Genomic DNA, 22,791 nt, shown 5'->3' with positions numbered 1-22,791 from the left:
TGATTACGTCTTTAATTGATTTTTCTGTACATTTCTGCCATATGTACATTAACTGACAGTCACCACTGATAAGCTACCACTAAATATTGTAGAAACTTAATTTGCTGTAAAGTTGCTTTGCAATGATTTGTATCGTAAAAAGCGCTATACAAATAAACTTGACTTGACTTGACTTGACTTAAAACTGTCCCTATTTGATCGATTTCATGACCATTTTGCTGAATAAATAAATAAATGTGTGTATATAATAATAATAATTATTATATACTGTATATATATATATATATATATATATATATATAACCCCAAACTTTTGAATGGCAAATAATGAAATACTATAAAAATATTGATAAAATAAAATACAATGATGAGAAAATAATGACATATTGTTTAAATTACTTGAATACAGGTTAAATGTGTCAACTGATAAAGGCACTTTAATAATCTTTTATGTGTATATACTTTTATTATTTCACTACCAAATGTGACATTAATGTAGCCATTTTTAACAAATGATCAGAAATCAACTTTCTTAATTTGCTTAATGTGGTTGGTAATATTTGATGTGCTGCCTTTAATTTGTGCTGATTAATAAAACATATAGTGTATCACAGTCTTTTTTTTTATTACAGGAATGCAAATTGAACGAGAATCAGTATTGATAATGAAAATTTAAAAAAAAGAAAGAAAAGAAATGAAATATGCTTAATTGCCTTGAAAATGTCATGAGGCGCCATTATTTCAAGCAGAATATAATTGAAAACACAATTTGTTTCTGGGCTGAAATGTGATCTGAGTTCCTGACAGGTTTGGTGAGATTCACTCTCATAGTGTGGGGGTTTTAAAAGGCTCTGGGTTAAGCAGCTGATTTAAAAAACATTTTTTTTATAGAGTTTGAGAGGGTGAAGAGATCAGGTTGATGGGTTTTCAACACATCACAGACATTATCTGAAGCCCATAACAAGAGCAGAGGTGCAGCTCTTCACATGACACCTCTGACACAGCGGCTCAGAAATCATAACCATGACTTACTGTGACTTCACTTAAATGAGAGTTTCCTGCAGGATGAAAAGAGTCTCGGCCTGAACTTGGACGGACCATAAGGTCAACTGTCACTGTCTGACAGCTTTATTTTCTCTGTCCTGCTGCTCGTAAATCACCGGTTTTATCATCTGCACTTTTTCTGTGCCTTATTTCAAAACCTGCACATAAAATGACTTTATATCAATAATAGCCTGATGACCAGTCCGTGTTGTCACGATATGTATGTGCAGTAGTCATAATTTACTCTTTTTTTCCTCCCAGCGTCCCAAGAGCTGACAGCAGAGCACTGTGATGAATTAGGTTTATGAAACGTGTGCAATTAAAATAAGTGGAGAAGAGCAACACTGCACAACTTATGAATATGCTGTAACAACAGTCTTGCTCACAGCAAGCAGTTTTTATTAACACTGCAAAAAATATTTTTTGATCAGTATTTGCATCTTAAAAGGAGATTAATTTACTTGGGAAGCAAAACTGCATAAAATAATGAGACTAAACTATAAAAATATTAAGTGTTCAGAGATCATATCTAGAACTAAGCAAATTTTTCTTACCTCAATATAAAATATAAAGAAAGAAAGAAAGAAATAGAGAAAGGAATATAGAAAGAAAGAAACTATATAGTGAATAAATAAATATATCTAGTTTTAATGATTTCTAATTATTTTATAAATAAATGTGTCTAGTTTTAAAGTGCCCCTATTATGGATTTTTGAAAATTACCTTTAATGCAGTATGTAACAGCTCTAAGTGAATGAAAACATCCTGCAAAGTTTTAAATCTGAAAGTGCACCGTGTATAAAGTTATTGTCTCTTAAAGAAAGAGTCGACTCTGAATCATTGAAACGAGTCGTTTTTAAAACGAATCCCAAGCCGTTTCATCTTGACGTCAACATGAAACATTAGCATGTTGCCCGCCCACTTGCTGGTCTTTTCCTGTTGGTCTGAATGAAAATTTATTCTTTGCCACTAGGTGCCGCTTTTGGAGCGGTAAAAATAGTGGTTTCCCCGGTAACTGTACACAAAGCATCCCTGCGCTCACAAACGCTGCTTTATCAGGCATTACAGGCAAGATAAAATGAAAATGAGACCAATCGGACCATTAACAGCAGACTAGCGTCACGCAAAGGAGGAGTTTGGGAGTCGTTGAGCATATAAGGTAAAAATAAATGCATATTATAAGACAATGAAAGTGTTTTTTGACCTTGCATGCATGTCAACCTGTTGTTGGGGACTCCCAAAACCAAAATATGAACCTTTCTTAACCCATAATAGGGGCACTTTAATGATTCCTAAATATTTTTACTGGGAAGCAAGCCAAAAATGCAGATTTTTAATTTTATTTATTTATTTATTTTGTAGTTGAGTACCTACAATGTTTTACTCCGCACAGTTAAATCATTACCCAAACTGTAATGGACCAGTCTTTAGATTTCAGTTGAGTTGTTTTATGGTTTCTGATAGCAAAAAATCCCTCCTCCTTAAACCACACATCTCTCCTCTAAACTTTTGATCCTGAAATCCTGCTTGCAATCAGTATCCCGGCCCCTTCGTCTCTGTGAAGCAGCAATCGCAGCTCCACAAATATTTTGCCTAACACAGGGCCAAAAGCAGCAGGTTAAATGGGGTGTGAAAGTCTCTGGATTATTGAGAATTAACAGGGCAGAGTTAATAAATCACATCACGTCAGAGGCTAAAGGAGACACATGCCAACCTCCCCTGGCCCCACGGTCCAAACTCTGCAACCCACACTTACTTTCAATCACACGCACAACATTGATAATATTAAGAAATGTTTCTTGAGCAGCAAATCAGCAAATTAGTATGATTTCTGAAGGATCATGTGACACTGTAGACTGGAGTAATGATGCTGAAAATACAGCTTTGCAACACAGGAATAAATTGCATTTTAAAATATATTCAAATTAGCTATTTAATATTACCATAATACAGTATATGCTTTTTTTTAAATGATGTTTTTTGATCATAATGATTGGCGAGCACGAGAGACATTTTTTTAAAAAAACATTACAAAATCTTATTAACCAGAAACATTTGAGCATTAGTGTACATTAGAAAAGAGCATCAGCGTGTCAGATTAAATGGTAAAAAAAAAAATGGACCGGTAGGACGGGTCAGTAACATTTCAAGGCGGAGCTTAATGAAAGGTGAATCGCAGCATCATGGTGAATGGATCCCAGCCTTAAACTGATTTCTAGGGCATGCACTCAGGTGTAAGAGCACACTTCAAACAGCTCAGCAGGAGATCAGATCTCCACTTTAGACGATGCTGACAGAGACTTGGATGGACATTTGGGTAAAGATGATGTCACCACCCAGACATCCAAGCCAGGGCCGTGTCCTGTTTGCGTAATTCAACGTGCAATTACTTTATTTCCCATGCAAGTTTAGAGAGATGGGAGAAATCCAGGCTTGCTGTCTGGAAAAAGTTAGCCGGAATAATTGCAAGCTGTCTAAACAGCCGACATGCTGGACTTGGCCAGCGTTCAGATGATGTTGACCATCTTAAATATCAACCTGGCCTAATCCTCAGCAGTGATCGCTCTGATAAGCTATGCAGACAAATGAAGGTCTACCGAACCCACGCTAATAGATCATTTTCCAAGCTATATAAAAAACAACCCCCTTTTTGCAATTTTGCATCGCTTGCCAAAGTGTAAGAAAGCCGTAAAATGCAGATTTACAAAAGAAGTGACATCCGAAGGAGGGAATGTGCTTATTTGCAGTGCGTGAGCCCTGATGTTTGTTTGCCGACTTTACGGTGGTAAATCAAGAGTGAACGGTTCCTTTATTTGCCGCATTTTCTACAGAGCCATGAATCACAAGGCATTATCTTGCTATGTGCTTGGCTGTTTAAGACATCAGGGATGCGGGGAGAGAGAGAGAGCTGTGGGGGGTGAAATATAATATCCCAGCCGGAGGTGTGCTCTGCTTACCCATGCTCCTCTGCTCCGGCAGCAGGCAGTCTATTAAAGGCATTGAGGCAGTGAGGATGAGCACTGGGAGGGACCCTTTCCCCATCTCAAAGCCACACACCTCCAGCTGCGGTGCTAAATGATTCTCATTTACACCACCTGCCATGTTTGTTACAAGTGTATTTTGGTCCCGGGCAGGTAGCTTTGTTTCATTGCACCAGAGAGTGAGGATGATGCCGCATACCTGCCCCAACCACTTTGTCGATGGCGATACAGGATGCTTCAAGTTCCTTGGCGAATTCGTGCACGGCTTGACTCGGGTCTTCGTAAGTGTGTGGGTCCACGTAGGTCTTGATGCCAGGCAGTCGCACTGAAAATCAAACAAAATAAACTAGATTGAAGGAAACACCAGTGCTTATGAGGCATGAGTGAATTTTGTGGGTTTATTGCAAAACATGCATATATATACTCAAGTATGTAAGTGTTTTGAGGGCATGGGGAAACCGACTTGATTATGTCATTTGTGGTGCTTCATGGGAGTGGGCGGAGCTCAAGGCTAATTTGGTGCAATTTGCACACACTGTAACTCTCTGATTGGTGGATTTTTATAGCATCATGGGTGATGTGTTTAACAGTGGAATCCCTGGTGAAAAACTACAATTGATAAATGCAAACTGATGGCTTCATTAAAAGTGTATCGATTAACAACCTTTCTGCTCACAGTAGGTTTATCATTAGGTTATCATTAAAAATGAAGTTTATCATTAAAAATCAACTTCCCTATGGAGAATATGAAAGGCATTTTTATTTCTGGAACCCGACTCTTTCACGCTTGAATAGGTGCAAGAAAGAAACAACCAATCAATCAGAGTTTGGTATGTGAATAGATTCAGAAAAGGAGACCAATCAGAATTCATTGTTCTGAATGTTGAGCATTCTGCCAATGTAATGGGAGATTAAAAATTTCTTTAAAAGCTGAAAGGTCATAAAACCAAAAGAACAGTCAGCACGCTTAAATGTGCTTTCACATTTTACTGTTGCTCAGCAAAATTCACAGGTAAAAGAAAGCAGAACTGAATGTGACAAAATACAATGAATGATAATGACGTTCGTTCGCCAACCCAACCCAATGAATGAACCAATCCTGAATAACTGCTTTCCGAAGTTTATTTTTTATGTACCATTTTATAATATTGAACTACAGTGAGTAAAAAAAACAAAAAAACACCATGGCATGAGCGCCTCATCCATTTTGGATCTTCAGTTTTGCTTGGTTGTTAAGTTATGAATCTCTGCCCACACAGCAGTGAATCTGTGTCGGAGTTCACCAAATTTGAACCCAATGCGAAATGTGCATAAGGAATTGTCTTTGCCACCGGATGTCCATCAGGCGAAATTTGTGCCAATTCCCAGGAAAATGACTGGATTTTGCTTTTTTTTTTTAAATTTCACAGAACAATGCTAAACTGTAAACGCACCTTAAAATCAACATGAAATGAAAACTTTTCATCTGTATTGTGACATATTTGAGTATTACTGCCTCTTGAATTAGAAAATGTAGCGGCGGGATTTGATTTGTACATTCATTAAAGCAATTATATATGTTTTTTCCTCTATATTTCTACTTCTATATTTTATTGCATTATTTAATTTTTCAGATTTTTTCTTATATTAGTGTTATTTTCATCTCTACTGTGTAATTCCTATGCACTATGGACTATCACTATCATGTATGTCTGCACTATGTCTGTACTTTCTTCTGCCCTGCAAGCTCCAGTCGCAAAGACGAATTCCTTGTGTGTGTAAACATACTTGGCATAAAGCCCTTTCTGATCTCTGACGTCTGATTTTGTCAGAAATTGATTAGATTGTTGGATGCTAATTGCTGCAATCTCATGTGAGGGACAGCTTGCTGAAAGGCAGGGATTAAATCATCTGAAAAATATGTTTTTCATTAAAGACATTAAAGTGACATGAATTTTAATAACATATTTATTTTTAGTTACATATTTATTATAATATTTATTATAAAAACACTGCAATGAAAAATAATTAATGTCAATTCTGATTTCATGGGGACTTTAAGAAATTCTCTATAACATTTGAAATGTGTTCATATGTTTATTGATTTAATTGCAGAAGTCTAACATTTTGGGTTGGTAAGTTAGAAAAAACTCTAATTAGAATGTGTGAGGACTATCAATGCAGTGCTATCTTGCAAAAAAAACAAACATCTTGCACTGTACAAATACTGATGCTTGTGAGCAGCATTTGCTGTGCTTGGGAGATCCAGTGGAAAAAAATACCATATTCCATCGCAGAGGTTGTTGATTTGAATCTTAACGATAAGAAGCTAAGGGTGTCAAGAAATGCAATTTGCTAGGTTTGAAGATGGATAGGTCTATTATGGATGACCTAATCAGTTAGCTAAGCTATAGTCATACAGGGCACCTCATGCAGGTTAATCTAAGAGAAATTGTGTGGGCCTCCATTAAATTTCCTTCCTAATACCTCTGCCAGTGTGAAAAATGGCAGCATACGGACAATTGGCTTGCTGTAACTCGGGAGCAAAAGGGATATTATAAAAACCTCCACCGTTACTGGCTTCTTGTTGGGCTGTCTGACATTTAAAAATAAATACTAGAGCAAAACTCTGTTTTGATTTGTACTATTTGTAAGGAATGGGTATTAAACACTTGGAAAGAACCTGAATACTTGCAAGACTGAAGAATTATTGAGGTGTATATATATATATACTCACAGTGGCCGTTGCCAAAGGGCAGCCTCTTCTCATCTGGATGTTTGGACTTGCTATATCTACAAAACCTGTCAATTAAAGTGATGAAAAGCGTTAATTATTCTTAATGGCTTTAATTGGATCCTTTTTCTTCTCTAAACTATGTACAAAGCGACTAAAACCTGAACAGACCAAAGTCAGAGCCAGGAACAACTCGACTGTTTTGCTTTTCTATGAGGCATGACAGTGTTCTGGGGTCTTATAATAAGCCATAGATTCATGCAATCTTTCAGTGGTGCCATCTGCCAAAATCAGCCCCTCTGCATGACACGACACTCGACTCTCACGGTGCCCGTTACATTCGGCAGGAAAAATAACACGGCTTCTGCCAAGTGAATCGTCTACGACTATATATAGGCAGCAGACATGAAGGGGCACACATTTTCATACTTCATATCTGAAGGGTGGGAGATCAAGGGTCCTGGGGAGAGACTTGAGACAGCAAAGTGACAGCTTCAAGATGGGCACACTTAAACCTCTGTGTGACTGCGCTTTGACTGACAGACAGACCTGCTAATCACAATGTAGAGCACTACAGTGAGGAGGATGATGGCCACGGCGGAGGAGACAGCGATCAGCACTACCTGACTGTTCTCACTGGAGATGGAAAAGGCTGCGGAGAGAGACAGAGAGAGAGAAAGAGACATTTTAAATACACATTGGACAGACATGTAGCTGTTCAAGGTTAATTAATACAAATGTACCATTTCCATTAAACTTAAACCCAACCTCAGTTCATAACTCAATACTTCACACATATTCAAATAGAAACATTAAAAGTCACTCGATATCGCCTTGTGAAAAAGAAGTGTGCTTAATTGGACTGAATGTGCACTTGTAGTTTACAAATTTTAAAAGTGTATTTAAAATAAACATGTTTGCAGATAATATCAAATGAATGAAATAAAAGGTCACTTAAGTGTACGTAAAGGGAGTACACCTTCATAAATGTTTCTTAACACACTTAAATACACTTTTGAACAGTGCACTTTGTAAAAGGCTGCGGAGAGAGACAGAGAGAGAGAAAGAGACATTTTAAATACACATTGGACAGACATGTAGCTGTTCAAGGTTAATTCATACAAATGTACCATTTCCATTAAACTTAAACCCAACCTCAGTTCATAACTCAATACTTCACACATATTCAAATAGAAACATTAAAAGTCACTCGATATCGCCTTGTGAAAAAGAAGTGTGCTTAATTGGACTGAATGTGCACTTGTAGTTTACAAATTTTAAAAGTGTATTTAAAATAAACGTGTTTGCAGATAATATCAAATGAATGAAATAAAAGGTCACTTAAGTGTACGTAAAGGGAGTACACCTTCATAAATGTTTCTTAACACACTTAAATACACTTTTGAACAGTGCACTTTGTAAACATGTAAAATTTTAATGTTTTACTTTAAATTACATTTTAAATAAATACCATATACTATATACATACTTTAAAATACAGTAGTCAACATTTGAAGTGGATCAAAAAAGTGCATAAAAGTTGTCCTAAGACAAGAACGCATTTTGGTTTTAGGTTTTAGGACAACTTTGATGAAAGGTTTTGATTCACTTCAAATGTTGACTAGTGCAGTACACTTGTGATGTGTTAACTAACATACAAAAGCACATGTAAAGTGCTTATAACTTTAGCTGTAGTGCGCTATTGCATTTAAAGTTAATCTATTTTAAATGTATTAAATTGCAACTTCATTAAATGTGTAATTATACATGTATTTTAATACATGGCATGAAAGTTTCAACCGAAATTTATTTGTATTTAGTTTAACTTGTCAGTACATTCAGCAGTACACTTTTACTATTTTTAAGACAACAGAAGTAATTATGAAATTACATATAAAGACGTACAAAAAAGCACTCTAAAGTTCAGCTAATTTAGCATTTCATTTAAAGTGTTTTTCTTTTCCTGAAGATCCTTTTAGTCGTTTTATATTTCACCCACTAAAGCCCCGTTTCCACCGTAGGAACTTTCCCCAGGAACTAGGGACTCGGTGTGTTCCCTGCTCCCTGTAGTACTTTTTCAAAGGTCCGGAACTTTCGGGGGCAGGACTTGGGCGCTGAGCATGCTGATTGGTCGAGTTCACACAGCATTGTATTTTAACCACCATTTATTCGCATATTTGAAAAAATATATATTACTGTTATTGTGTCATGAAAAGTAGTTTTAAAAGTATTTCAGGCGAGAAAGTAGTTGTTTAAAACTCAAATCTGTGGTTTATTTATAAAGACAGTGCCTATTTGAAAATGTGTTTCGCTGATTTCGGAGACGTGAGCTCCAGGCGATCAGCGGGCGCTCAGTGCTCATGCTTCCCGACGAGAGCAGCCTCAACTCGGCTAGTCCTTCTGACATTTGGCCCTGGCTCTGATGTCTCTGTAGTGGTTAAACATAAGATATAATTCATTTTGGGTAAATCTAACAGGTAATCTTTGGTGTTTATTCTGTTAATCTATTAATTTGTTAAAATGAAAAGAGGCAATACTGTTTGATATATTTTGTTTCATTGTAATGTACGTTCCCTGAACTACATCTGCGGCTATTAATATGTTTAAATGAAAACGAAAGGAGGCAGTGGCGTTTGATATCATATTTGGTCTTATTGTAAATACAGTGAGGAAAATTGCAGTAGCCAAGGCGAGCTGACTGATGTTTTCAAGTACACTGCTGTTTGCACACTCCCGAGTCGAACTTGCGAAATCCGAACTACCGAGGATGCAAGTCCAAAATTTCCGTACTTGGTATTGAGAAACGCGTGCAGACCTACGTCACCAGACTATTTGCCTAATCTTCTCTGTACTTTAGTCCGCGATGGAAACACAGACAGCAACAGGTCTGGGGGGAAAATAGTTCCTGGGACAAATTGTTCAAGGTAATTTAGGTGGAAAAGCTTGAGTTTGACAGGGTCACAAAGACTGATTTTTATGGTGAATTTAAAATTAAATTATAAATAATTGTACGGATATTTTCTGTTACAACAATATGTCAACTCAAAAACAGCATTTGTAATTTTTGGATAATTTCCCACATGATAAGTATTTCCCATTTGTAGTTAAAACGGCAGAAAAATATAATTGTTGCTGCTTTTGAATACACGTGTGATGTGAAAAGTTAATTTTGTTACTCCATCAGCACCGTCTGTTTTTCTTCAGTAGATGGAGTTGACAGTAAGTTTGAAACAATCTTGTATTCTCAATCCATTCTTAATCAAAGCTGGATGCTAGATTTTTTAATATTTATCATAAATATGTGACATGATGACAGCACAGGGTTATTTTCTATCAGATGGTGTTGACACATATTGAGTGATGGCAAAGAAAAACAAATTTTGTCAGGAAATGGAAGCAGCAGGAGGCTGTGCGCCACTGTAAATTAATACCGCAGATTATACTGATGAGATTTTTTCCCAGTAGTGGGATGAAATAATCAAGCCATTAGATGAAATAATAAAACATCAATGTTGAGAAATAAACCTTTAACAATAATTTAGATGACCATTATTTCCCACAAACGAATATTTTACACAATTTATACACTATCCTACATCTATTCATAAAACATTTTCTTTCATTATGGAATATCTGGTGGCTGAGAAACATAATTTCATTTTCTGCATAAATTATGCGCCTTGGTCTACATTTCACACCAGCTATACATACAGAGGCGCCTATAGATTGCTAATCGTGCTCAGAAACCTGTGGAGAGCCGCTCACAGTATCTTTTCATTACATGAGTGTGCATTGATTTCCTATAAATGTTTCATTAGATAAAAAGGCCTTCAGCAATGCTGCGACACAATCTAGGGTTTACAAAATGCTCAGACTAAGTGCTTAACAGTGCTGCAGACAACAGCTGCCAGCATGGGACAAAAGATGCAGCACGTATCGTTTTAACCAAGTGGTTTATACTGTGTGAATGACTTCTATGACAGTGTATTGGATCAGAAAGCAAGGGAATTGCGAGCCTTTGTCTTTATTGTTCATTTGGGCTGCACAGCTGTGAATGGATTGAATCCGGTGTTGTGACTGCAAGGGAATGTGACTGTAAATAGAGAACAGAATGAAAGGAAGTTTGCAAATGCTTACAGTCTGGACTGGTCTCAAACTCAAACTTGCGACTGCTACCGCCGTATCCGGCCGCGGTGCGCGCTCTGATTTGTAGCAGGTAGTTTGTGTCGGGTTTTAGTCCATTCAGTGTAACATTTGTGCCCTTTGACCTCAGGATGGTGTAGCTGGTCTCTTGTTCCTGCTGTGGGATAGAAAGCAATAAGAGGAAAATAAGAGATATGTTTGTTTTAGCATAACATAAACATCTGAACATATTTTGCCTCCAATATCAATGCCAGATAAATGAATCAGATTGACGGTGAGTCCAATACATCTTTTATGATTTTCTGGTTATTATGATGCAAAATTTCATAGAAATATAGAAGAACAAGGATATAAGAAGTCAACATGAAGAGCTTTGCACAACATATTCTAATTAATAATCTCAAGTACGCTACTGTTCAAATGTTTTAATGTTTTTAAAATAAGACTCACAGACACTGTATTTATTTGTTCAAAAATGCAGTAAAACAGCAATAGGGTGAAATATTTTACAACATAAATTATTTTAATATTTTCCTATTTTTATTCAAATATTTAATATTTAAAAAATAATAATTTATTCCACATGATCCTTCAGAAATCATTCATATATGCTGGTTTGCTGCTCAAGAAACATTTCTTATTAGAATCAATATTGAAAATGGTTGAGCTGCTTATTATTTTTTGTGGAACTGCAATTTTTTTCAGGATTGTTTGATGAATGCAAATGTTAAGAGAACAGCATTGATTTGAAATATAATTATGTTTTGACATTACAGATGTCTGTATCACCGTTGATCAATTTAAATGATTTCTTTCTGAATAAAAGTATTAAACTATTAAAACTGACCACAAACTTTTGAATGCATTTCTGAGCAGAACAAGATATTCAACAAGAAAACATGCCAAAAATGTGGGAAAATTCCTCCCTGCTCCAGCAGATGCATGTTTACCACCTACATAAAAAACATCTTCCTGAGCATTGATTTGAAATATAATTATGTTTTGACATTACAGATGTCTGTATCACCGTTGATCAATTTAAATGATTTCTTTCTGAATAAAAGTATTAAACTATTAAAACTGACCACAAACTTTTGAATGCTAGTGCATTTCTGAGCAGAACAAGATATTCAACAAGAAAACGTGCCAAAAATGTGGGAAAATTCCTCCCTGCTCCAGCAGATGCATGTTTACCACCTACATAAAAAACATCTTCCTAGGACTGTTGCTAATATGGACTGAATTGCCTTAAAGGGACTTCAGAGCAACCTAAAGAGGATCTTAAAATCTTAAAGAGGAATAGTGAGCATTTGAAATAAATCATATCTCATTAGAGACGCACAGAGACATCCGTCTGTCTGACATGTGACCGTTGGAGCGGACAGGAGAGGGACGTCCCACCGGACGTGAAAATGCTCATCAGGCTGCTTGGGACAGTGCCAGCTCATCTTAATATACTGCCACCTTCTCTTCACATTTTTATGGCTTTCCTAAAGATTTCTGTGGTACGTTGATCCTCTCTACAAGCGAAAAAACCGAACTGATTTATGGGGCGTCTTTGCTTTCAAACCATTGTTTCCAGATGTTTCTCTGACTGGAAAAAGGCAAGAGTGGAATGAGAGCGAGAGCGGAGGTTTCTGCTGTTTATTGTAGGAGTCCAGAAACGGGGGAAAACATCCCACAAACAGAGGGATCACTCATTTGCCAGCATTATCCAGCACATTCATCCATGTAACTTATCAGTCTTCGGCCATGGCTAGTGTTATGGCAAACCTTCAAAAGTTGATTTGCATTTTGCTCCATCGTTGACCTCTAAGAATAGCTCACTTGTCCACACTGTAGATATTGAATTTCCCCACAATGAAGTAATTAATGGCAAATGAGATTTGAGAGCATCTTTTCGAGGGTCGGCAAACACGTAACAGATTAAAGCTCTATTGGGTTTCATGTCTAGACTACACATGCTAATAGGATTTTTGATGCGCGCTGGTATGGACCATAATTGTCAGACGCCACTAGATGAGAGAGGCAGTGTACAGTTACATATGCTGGATTTCTCTGAATAGCCTTTGCTTATCTACTAATCAGAAACAAATAAAACAGCAATGTTAGCTCAGCCACATTTAGAACAATGCTGCACTGATGCGACTGCAAGTACACAAGAGACGAGGCTTTCAAAATGCTAAAACACTGGTTTTGTTTTTTGGATTTCCAGAAAAAGCTTAAAAAATAGCCACACAGAACTCTGTAAAAACAGATTAAACTTCAAAAGTTAAAAGTTTGGAAAGAAATTTAGAAAAATAAATTAGAAAAAAATAACACTTTTACTCAACAAGGAGACATTAAATTGAAGAAAATGTGTCAGTAAAGTGTTTTACATTATTATAAAAGATTTCTACTTAAAATAAATACTGTTCTTTGGGACTTTCTATTCATTACAGAATATATTACGGTTTTCACAAAAATAATAAACAGCACAACTATGACAACTTAGAATTTTTTTTTTCTCACAAAACCAGCATATTAGAATGATTTTTGTGACACTGAAGACTGGAGTAATGAAGCTGAAATTCAGCTTTGGCATCATTTGAAAATATTTTTTTACAACAGTTTTGAAAAATTCATTTGAAAATATTATTTTACAACAGCTACTTGAAATTGTAGTGATATTTTACAATATTACAGTTTTTACTTCATTTCATTTCAAATGAATGCAGCCTTAGTGAGCATAAGACATTTCCTTAAAAAATATTTTAAAAATATTCTAAAAATCCCAAACTTTAGAAATGTAGTGTATATGTTCTGTGTGTTTCTTGTTTAAAGAAACTGTGATTAATGTTAGAATGTTGGTATATTAGGAATTATAGAATTCTAATATTATAGAATCTAAAAAATGTATAAATATACAATATAGAATTTATGTAGATAATTTTTATAAAGCAATAACTACGATACATAGTGAAGTTTTTTTTTAACAGTAGACCAAATCAGTTGGAAGTTTAACCAAATGTTGAATATATGACCTCACATGGATATAACATTTGCTAAATCCTGTGGAAAATGTGGAATATACAAGCAAAAATTAAAAACAACAAACATGCACATGCAATATGCGTCTTTACTGCTTAAATACACATTTCACCACATAAGAAATAATATTTGACATTGACCAGACTTATACAATCAAAACCAGACTGCTGGTTTAGACTGAACATGTTACTTAGAGCATTCAAAATAAATGAAAAGCCATGTTTTATCAGCATTGCATGGTTTTTATTCACATCTCCTTTCACAAAGAGCCAGTACGTGCTGCGATGACAGCAAAACATGGCTTTCCGTTAGATCATAGATGGTCTTTTGGGCCTTACATCTGTTAAGCTTTGGAAGTTTAGTAAAAATGTCCAGGCTGTATTACAGAAACTTCTGAATCAACTCTGAATCTGATCTATAAAGTAACCAAGGCCATTTCATTGAGTAAATGGAGCTTTAAAAAAAAAAATCTTAAATCAAGAATTAAGATCGAAAGTTTCTGTAGTACAGCCCTAGAATCTTAAATTGGAAGCAATATTTTGGTGTTTCGGCTCCTCTCACAGCACTTTTCGAATGAAAAACTAATCCAAAACAGCTTTTTCCGGGGTGCCCAAAGAGCCTGTAAGTATCACCAGCGAGCATCTGTTTGTAAAAAGTGATTTCATCTGTAGATCTGTATATCTAGCAGTTGTATAAATGCGGTAGGACGTCGACTGACAAAACCCATCACGGAAAGAAACGAACACATGACTCCAGTGGAAACCTAGTGACTAATGCAAACATCACATTTGATCTGGATCCGACGACAATCATTTCTACCCCTTTCTCGAACGCAGCACAGAAACCATTTCAAACCTCCAGACTTTGAATGCAAAGCCACAAATGGAGCGCATCAGGTTTTATGGTTTGAGGAGGCCTCGGATATATAAATTCGCTCTGCCACGGAAGACGAAACCAATACCTCACGTCGTATTGTATGCGTCTCTGTTCGAGTCATAAATCTTTTCACAGGTTGTCACCGTTCCCTGCTCACGACATCATGTGATCAGCTGGAAATCATATACAGGTGTGTCGAAATTTTCGCTGCAAACACTATATCCTTACCATATGTCCTAGGTCTGCATCAGCCACCTCCCAGCTCCGGGGTTTGACAAGGCGTGCAATTGTTACGTTTCGACAAGTGCGCTATTGGTGGAATTTAATATGCTTGTCATGTTCTACTTTGACAGTCTAAATATTGCAATCTGGGCTCTCCGCTGAAGAAGAAATTCTGTAAATACAAAATGGCTTTTCCAAAGCATTCCTTCCAACCAAGTTGCAGGAGAAATAAAAAATCTCCAATATGCTCCGAGATCAATACGATAAACTGACAAAATCATCACAAATGTGCACCGTTTCCAGAACATTAAAAAGCTCTATCTGTCAATTTTAGAGTGTTGCCAAAAAAGACGAGCACGATCGGGATGCTGTAACGTCAGGGAAACATGAACCAGAGCTCTCAAGTATTTAGAGATGCTTGAATTGTAAGGCCCTTTCCTCTTTCGTAGCATTGTTAATTTGATATATACACACCAAGAGCAGAGCATTCCCCCCTGGCGTATAATCAAAAAGAGATTTACTTTAAGTGAAGCAACATGGATCTCTTGGACCTCCGGATTGGATGACGCTCTCACAGGAGCCGCATCACTCAGGTTACTGAGCATCTCGATGCCTTTTTGGGAATCCATTAAGTGCAGTTTGTTTGATTTTGCACTATACAACATTATGCAGTGTAAATATCATGGTGTTTTTGAACTCGGCCTGTTGATGCCATATTTTCTTTGAAAAGTCACTTTGCGGATCTGGCTCTCTTTTATGAGGTTTATATGTTCAAGTCTGCGGCCTGTGTGTCAGTGAATCCGGTAAGAAGATTTGGGGCCCCCCTTCCTTCTCAGTGTGTGTGTGTTTTGTGAGGGTGAAGGTGGCTTGTTATCCTCTGCCAACCTAGATCAAGGGGCACCGAGGGTCTTACCGAGGGTGTCTCTGGCTTTTCCACATGGCAGCACCGCTTGTGTAGGATTTGGGCAACTCCAGCTATGCCTGATGAAGCAGTGCCTCACAAGGTTGTGTAATTAACAGGAATCAATGGAGAGACGGACTAGATTTCATTGTGAACGGGGAACACTGTGCCACCCAGGGTCAAATGAGACATGGAGGATTTCAGGAGCCCCCGAGTGTACCTGTGCCAGACGGTGAAAATAGCCCGCGATGAGCTGCCTTTTGCTTGCAAATAAGGGGATTACGGTCAAGCGAAAGCATTTCCACTGGCGGAGATTTAGGCCTCACTGATCTCACAGAAAGACGCAGCACAAAGGTCCTCTGTAGGAAGCGCAGGGTCCAACTAATCTCTTTTTTCGCCAGCAGATGGAAAAGCGATATCAGCATATTTGGACTGAATGTAAATGTTGAACACATTCTGAGTGTAACTCGGCTCAAGAGAGTTGAGCCGCTATCCTCAAAAGGTCAACTCATAAAGTTTGCCCGTTCAAGAACAATTCAAATGAAACATTTAGGCTTAACTTTTTACAGTGATTCTATGGTTATAGAATATGGTTCTACGGAGCTTATTAGCTCATTCTGCAGAAGCTTAGGTTGTATAACGGCTGTTTTTGTGTTCAGTGCTAATCTTCATATGGGAAATATGAGGCACAATCAACTGGTGGTATTGAACCATTTTTGGAAATAAATCTGTTAACTTCAAGAGCAATGTCAAAGTTATTTAACAGATAATACTTACTGTAAGATAACTCATTACAGCTGGGTGATATTTTAAATATTCGCAATATAGTAACGTTTAAAAGTTTGTGGTCAGTAAGATTTTTTAAAATACTTTTATTCAGTAAGGATGCATGAAATTGATCAAAAGTGACACTAAAGACTTTTACATTGTTACAAAAAAAGTCTTTCTTCTGAACTTTCTATTTACCAAATAAAATAAACCAAAAAAAGATCATAGCTTCTACAAAAAAAAAAAAAAAAAAAAGTTTTTTAACATTATTGATTATAAGACATCAGCATATTAGATCATTATAAATTTTCTGAAGGATCATATGACACTGAAGACAGGAGTAATGATGCTGAAAATTCAGCTTTGCATCGAAGGAATAAATTACATTTTTTAAATATATTCAAATAGAAAACAGATAACTTTAAAATTTTAAATTGTAATAATATTGCAGTATAATACTATTTTTACTGTGATATCTATCTATCTATCTATCTATCTATCTATCTATCTATCTATCTATCTATCTATCTATCTATCTATCTATCTATCTATCTATCTATCTATCTTTTTAAGCTGTATCTCTCAGCCCTAGTATTTGGAGAGTGAAAAGTACAGGATAAAATAAGCTGCTGGTCTAAAACATTGGCATGAGCTTTCAATTTTGAACTTAAGACCTTTTTGTCATGATGAAGATGAACCATGTCTCGGAGACAACTGAATCCTGTCTACAATTTCAATATGCGCGTCTCTGTGTGGTCATACAGTCAAGCCATTTACCCACTAAAGCTACGGAATGTTTTTGCTGCGGGAAGAATTCTGGACGGTTGCCACTGGAGACTGTTCTAGGGCTTTCTTTCACACCCTCAGATCCCCTGCCAGTTCGGGAGAAGAGACTCCCACAAAATCAGGGCCCAGTTAAGTTCCAAACCCAGAGTCGTGCTTGCTTCAGAGCGAGGGAGACGTTACCCACTTCACCTAGAGTAGAAGACATCACAGGATCTGACAGCATGAAAGAGCCCTCTGAAAACTGACCCTAAAAGAGCAGCGCCGATGTGGCATAACAATACTGACCCTCAATCAAGACCCGATTCCTATATGGCTCATTAATCATACGGCATCTGTAGGAAAGCAGCCGAGGGGCCGACCGGACTGGTTTGTGACTGGAGAGGAGAGATTGTGAGGGTTTTTAGATGGGTGAGCATGGGCTTGTAGCCCACAAACTTTAATGGGCAGGTGGTGTTTAGATCAGTGCCTCCAGTGTTACAAGACCAAAGCAGAGATCATCTGGCACTTTCACAGATTGTTAAGAAGGCTTAAAATGAACTGACCTGGTCGGTGAGTACTAAGCAATGTTTTCTCTAAACTGCCTGTGCACTGCCTACACAGACAGACAGAAATCTGTGCAGAAGGCAGACTCAGAAATGATAGAGAGCTCTCTAAACAAAACTAGATGATTGGACACAATATTGAAACCAAAGTCCATCTGCATGTCCATTGATTCTGAATATGGAACTGGATCTATCAGAAATCTCGTGCATTACATGATCTCAATAAAAGTTCTACATATATTATAATGTAGTTCAATTTGTCTGTTGTCTAAACAATCAAGTTTGAGGACTGCACTATTCAAGTTCACAGAAGAAAAAAAAATCTAGGGAGTGAATAAACATTATTGGTTTACGTTTTACAAGAAAATACTGTTTCAGCTTTTATACTTCAACATTTTTTATGTTTAATTCAATCTGTCACTTGCTGTTTCTTTGTAAGTGTGAAAGTTAATAGGAAATTCTTAGCAAAGGCGAGATCCCAATTCGTCAGTCACTGACGTAACGTCTCCGTTCCCTCCTTCAGGGAACGAGGGTTACACAAGTAACCTAGACGTTACTGTACCATTTTTTCCCCAGCATAATGTACTGGCATTTTTATTTTATTTTATTTAAAATATATATCTACTTGGCTACACTGACTGTTTGGTTGGGGAAAGGCAATTTAAAATCTGCCACTTATATATCAGAGCCGTAACTACCATAGAAATTGAGGGGGAAAAGTCCCCCCCCCCCCAATAATTAGAATTGGTCAATTTATAATAATCTGAGATGGCCTATCAAATCAAAGTAGGTGCTTTACTGTTTACAGAACCAGAGCACGAATCATCAATTTAATGTTGTAAGAGAGCGGGGTAAGGTGGAAGTTGCAAATCATTTAATATTAGTCAACTGTTTTACTATAGAAATGTTAAATGACTGACAGCTATCTAGTGATGCAAACTACTTGACTTTTTTGCTCAAATATGGCTATAGAGAGAGAGAGAGAGAGAGAGAGAGAGAGAGATTAAAGTATGTGTGAATTAAGTTACCCGAGTCTGTGCGTCTATCTCTACAAACAATGAAGCTGTGACTTTTACATCAAAATCAACGATTTTACCCCATCGTTGCTGAGTAGCGATTCAGGATTCAGTATCACTATTAAAAGGCGTTGACAACAATTTTGTGTGTGAATGTTTCTGTGCGCAATCTCCGATCTCTGTGCGTCAATAAAAGCAGCGCATTAATATAGAATGGTGATTAAATTTACTTGGAATCAAACGTTTTAAATGCACACCTGCTTTAAAAATACGGGTGTGCATTTTTTTTTAATAATAAAAAAAAAAAATGGGCACAGTGAACACTGGAGTGATTCTGTTCAGGTGGCTGAAGGGTCTGTCCAACAGAAATAGGTTTTGCTCAATGAAAGCAAAAATTAAGGGAACATTGGTACCGGGTTTAAAATTTCATTTCAGGCAAACATCTCTCAGCAGAGCAGACAGAATCTATTTCACCTCCAACAGTCAAATTAAGCCACATCGACTAATGACTTGAAATGCTCCCAGGTATATAGATGTGCACTCTGGACCAAGATTCCTAATGATGCCAAATAAAAGGACAAAGTGATGACTTCAAATGAAAATGTTAATGCAGTGAATGCCCACGGCAAATTAAAATTAAACTGCCCCCACCTTCTCATAATATTTGACCTCGTAGTCCAAAATGATCCCATTGGGTCTCTCTGGCTCCATCCATGACAGTGAGATGCTGTTTCTGGATGTTCGGTCCTTCCTGATGACAGTCACTGCAGATGGAGCTGCGCAGAGAGAGGGAGAGAGAAAAGGGAAAAAAGCAGATTAGCTGTTTCCACTCTCGCTGTGATGGTATTACAAGCACATAAAGCCTAAAGTCACAGGAAGTTCAGCTGACATTTTCATTCAACAATTTGCATCCTGTGAACTGGTTCCTGTTGACCTAATCGAGTTTGTTCTCCACTGGGGGCCGGTTTCAAAGTTGGGAAAGTTGGCACTGAAAGACAAATTGATGCAATCAGGCAACGGCTGGTTCCTGCAAACAGTGGCCACTTTCATGTCAAGTCAATACCTCTACGTTTAAAGCACAACTCATTAATTCAAGGGTTTTGTGGTGCCAAGGACCCCCAATTATGAAGTAATCCATTCCCGAGTAACCCACTTTCTAAATAATGAAAGCAGGTATAACACTGTTCAAAAAAATTGAGGTTGGTAAGATAGTTTACATGTTTTTGAAAGACGTCTCTTAGCAATCTGCATTTACTTGATCAAAATACAGTAACCAAAATACTGTGAAATATTATTACAATTTAAAATAAGTGTTGTCTATTTGAATATATCATAATTTAGTCCATAATTTAGTTGCAAAGCTGAATATCCCGATTTTCTGCTCAAGAAACATATTTATTCTTCTTATTATTAACTGTTAAAAATAAATAATTAAGTAATAATAAATAATACAAAATATTTTGTATCATTATACATGTCTTTACTCTCCTTTTTCATGTGTCCTTACTGAATAGAAGTATTAAATTCATATATTTATATACTTATTCTATTCTATTCAATTTCTCCTTGAGGTCCTAAGATTCCAGTGTGTAAATAAATAAACCTGAATTAGTTTAGTCTTTTCTTTCTCCCTTCCTTCCTTCCTTCTTTATTTATTTATTTACATCCCCACTGTGCCATTCATTCCTTACACCATTTTTGGCAGTCCTACAACTTAACTGTAAACTTTACAAATGGGTCTCAAAACTCTTCCATTGTGCTCTTTCTAGCTGTTTTTCATATAAACACCACCATTCGATCAAGGTTCGGTGAACCAGCATAATTATTCAGGGCATCCTTGAGATTAACAATCTAGTCATTTACATAACCCTCCAACTAGTGAACTATTTTGAAAAAAATATGTAGTTTTGCACATCTCTAAGTGTGCTACAGGCAGCTCAAAGTCTCCCTCTGCTCTGGCACTTCACATGGTCACAATCTGTGACTGTAATTCAAGTCAGAGCCGGTCCCGCTCTCCTCCTGCCTGGCGCTCATGTTCTTTTTCAACTTTACAGCTCTGTAATTGCGAGGCAGCAATGAGGCCATAGAGGCATCTGACTCGCCTGTGTTTTAATTTTATTAGACCACAGGAAAAACATGTTGTTCTTTCAAATGTTCAAGCTTTCCTTGATTGTGATTATACAGTCTTGAAATGCTTCTTTTCCCCTGGAACCCTTTCGTTTTTTCTTTTCGTCTATTTCTCTTTGTTAATGAATCCAGATGGGCTCAGTCTGTTTCAGTTTGCAGCCCCGCTGCACAAGCTCCTTCCCTACGGCACTCTGATAGGGGAGGAATTATTGAAGTTTTATAGTGGCCGCAGTTTATGGAAGCTATGATTTATAATGTCTGGACAGCAGGCTCATTTGACACTGTGTATCTTTCTCAGTGTTCACAGCGTGAACAGATCAACGTTGTCTTAAAATCAAATAGAAAGCACTGAAAGAATGTGACAGCAAAGAGCAAAGTGATTATGTTTCTGAAACCAAGTGAGCAGCCTTATTAGGGAGCATTTTATGGCATCATAGGTACACTATTGGGATTTTTAGTTTATAATAACAGTCCTGGTCCAAAAGCACCCCTACACCCTTATATTGTGCACTATTTGAGGGGACAAATTTGTAGTGATGTCTGCAACCATAGTGAATATTGTCAAGTGCATTCTCATTCCCATAAATCATCTCAATTAGGAGGGTACAACCAATGAATAAATTCCACAGTCTTGCCAGAAAATGGCGAACGCAGCACTTCTTGTGCCCTTGATGTCTGAATTTGCTCACTGGTTGTCACTCACTCATTCAGTGGACTGTATTAGTGGAGTAATGTAGGGGATAGTGAGTGAGGGTATATAGAGGAGCGATTTTGGATACAGCCTCAATGTTAAGGATCCAAAAGTTTGTTGCAATGATTACTCTACCGTCTAAGATACTGTACCTCCTTTTGATCAACTTCTAACACAGCACTGTAAATATCCTCCACAGAGAAGCAAATCACAGAATTAGCGACAATTTGCGACAAGCTGTGGTAAAAAAAACTAAAATGGCGGACAAAGTGGAAGATATGTTGATTATAATCTATGCAGTATGGCTAATTATTAATAAAACAGTTCCAAGAGTTTGACTGTTTTATTCAATACTTGCTATTTTTTATGAATTTTAGTTTTTAGTTGCTAGCTTAGCAACATGCTAATGCCAAACTCTACTGAAAACAATTGTGAGCCAAGTCCTCCATGCCTTTTCTAATTGTGTGGCAGCAGATCTTTCAACAGGATGTTCACTCGGTTTTGGAACTGTGTATATTTCTCGGCTTTCTCCTTGTGAACAGATCACCTCTGTCTTAAAGCCAAAAGAAATCATCAGTTCCCACAAACCTCCTAGAAGAAAGCAACAGCGAAAAGAACCGCACAATTATGTGGGATACTGCAAGAATATTCAGTTACGAAAAATGCAGAAAGGAGGGAACTCCTCAGTAGAGGAGTGAAATCAGAGCGCTGCGTTTACAGGTGTGGCTGACAATTATTATACTTGCAAGTATGCTGCAGTGCAGACGTAAGCATTTGTAAATAATCTTAGAGAAGTGCTGTCGAGATAATGGCATTCTGCAGAACATGGTCTCAAAATGTCCTCCACATGGCTCTGCGGATGTGAGACAGAGGCATGGCATTAAAGTGGGTGCTGACCCTCCTTTTCTTTCTCCCTGCCCTTTTCCCCCAAAAACTCCACACGCCAAACAG

The 22,791-nt window shown here is 37.2% G+C and overlaps 1 protein-coding gene across 1 annotated transcript in view; it reads right to left on the bottom strand.

The window, feature by feature from the left end:
- The window catches only part of epha3 (eph receptor A3), a 161,386-nt gene that overhangs the window by 51,023 nt on the left and 87,572 nt on the right, over nucleotides 1-22,791 (bottom strand). The window contains exons 6-10 of the mRNA XM_016231088.1: nucleotides 19,674-19,798; nucleotides 10,876-11,038; nucleotides 7,288-7,390; nucleotides 6,742-6,806; nucleotides 4,225-4,350 (exon numbers count right to left, since the gene is read on the bottom strand). Coding sequence (XP_016086574.1) covers nucleotides 4,225-4,350; nucleotides 6,742-6,806; nucleotides 7,288-7,390; nucleotides 10,876-11,038; nucleotides 19,674-19,798 — 582 coding nt within the window. The remainder of the gene's footprint in view (nucleotides 1-4,224; nucleotides 4,351-6,741; nucleotides 6,807-7,287; nucleotides 7,391-10,875; nucleotides 11,039-19,673; nucleotides 19,799-22,791) is intronic.

This window comes from Sinocyclocheilus grahami, unplaced genomic scaffold, assembly GCF_001515645.1.
Source record: "Sinocyclocheilus grahami isolate Dianchi unplaced genomic scaffold, SAMN03320097.WGS_v1.1 scaffold383.1, whole genome shotgun sequence".
In the NCBI taxonomy this organism is placed as follows: domain Eukaryota; kingdom Metazoa; phylum Chordata; class Actinopteri; order Cypriniformes; family Cyprinidae; genus Sinocyclocheilus; species Sinocyclocheilus grahami.
Note: the sequence above shows the minus strand (reverse complement) of the source record. Positions and strands in the feature narration are given on the sequence as shown.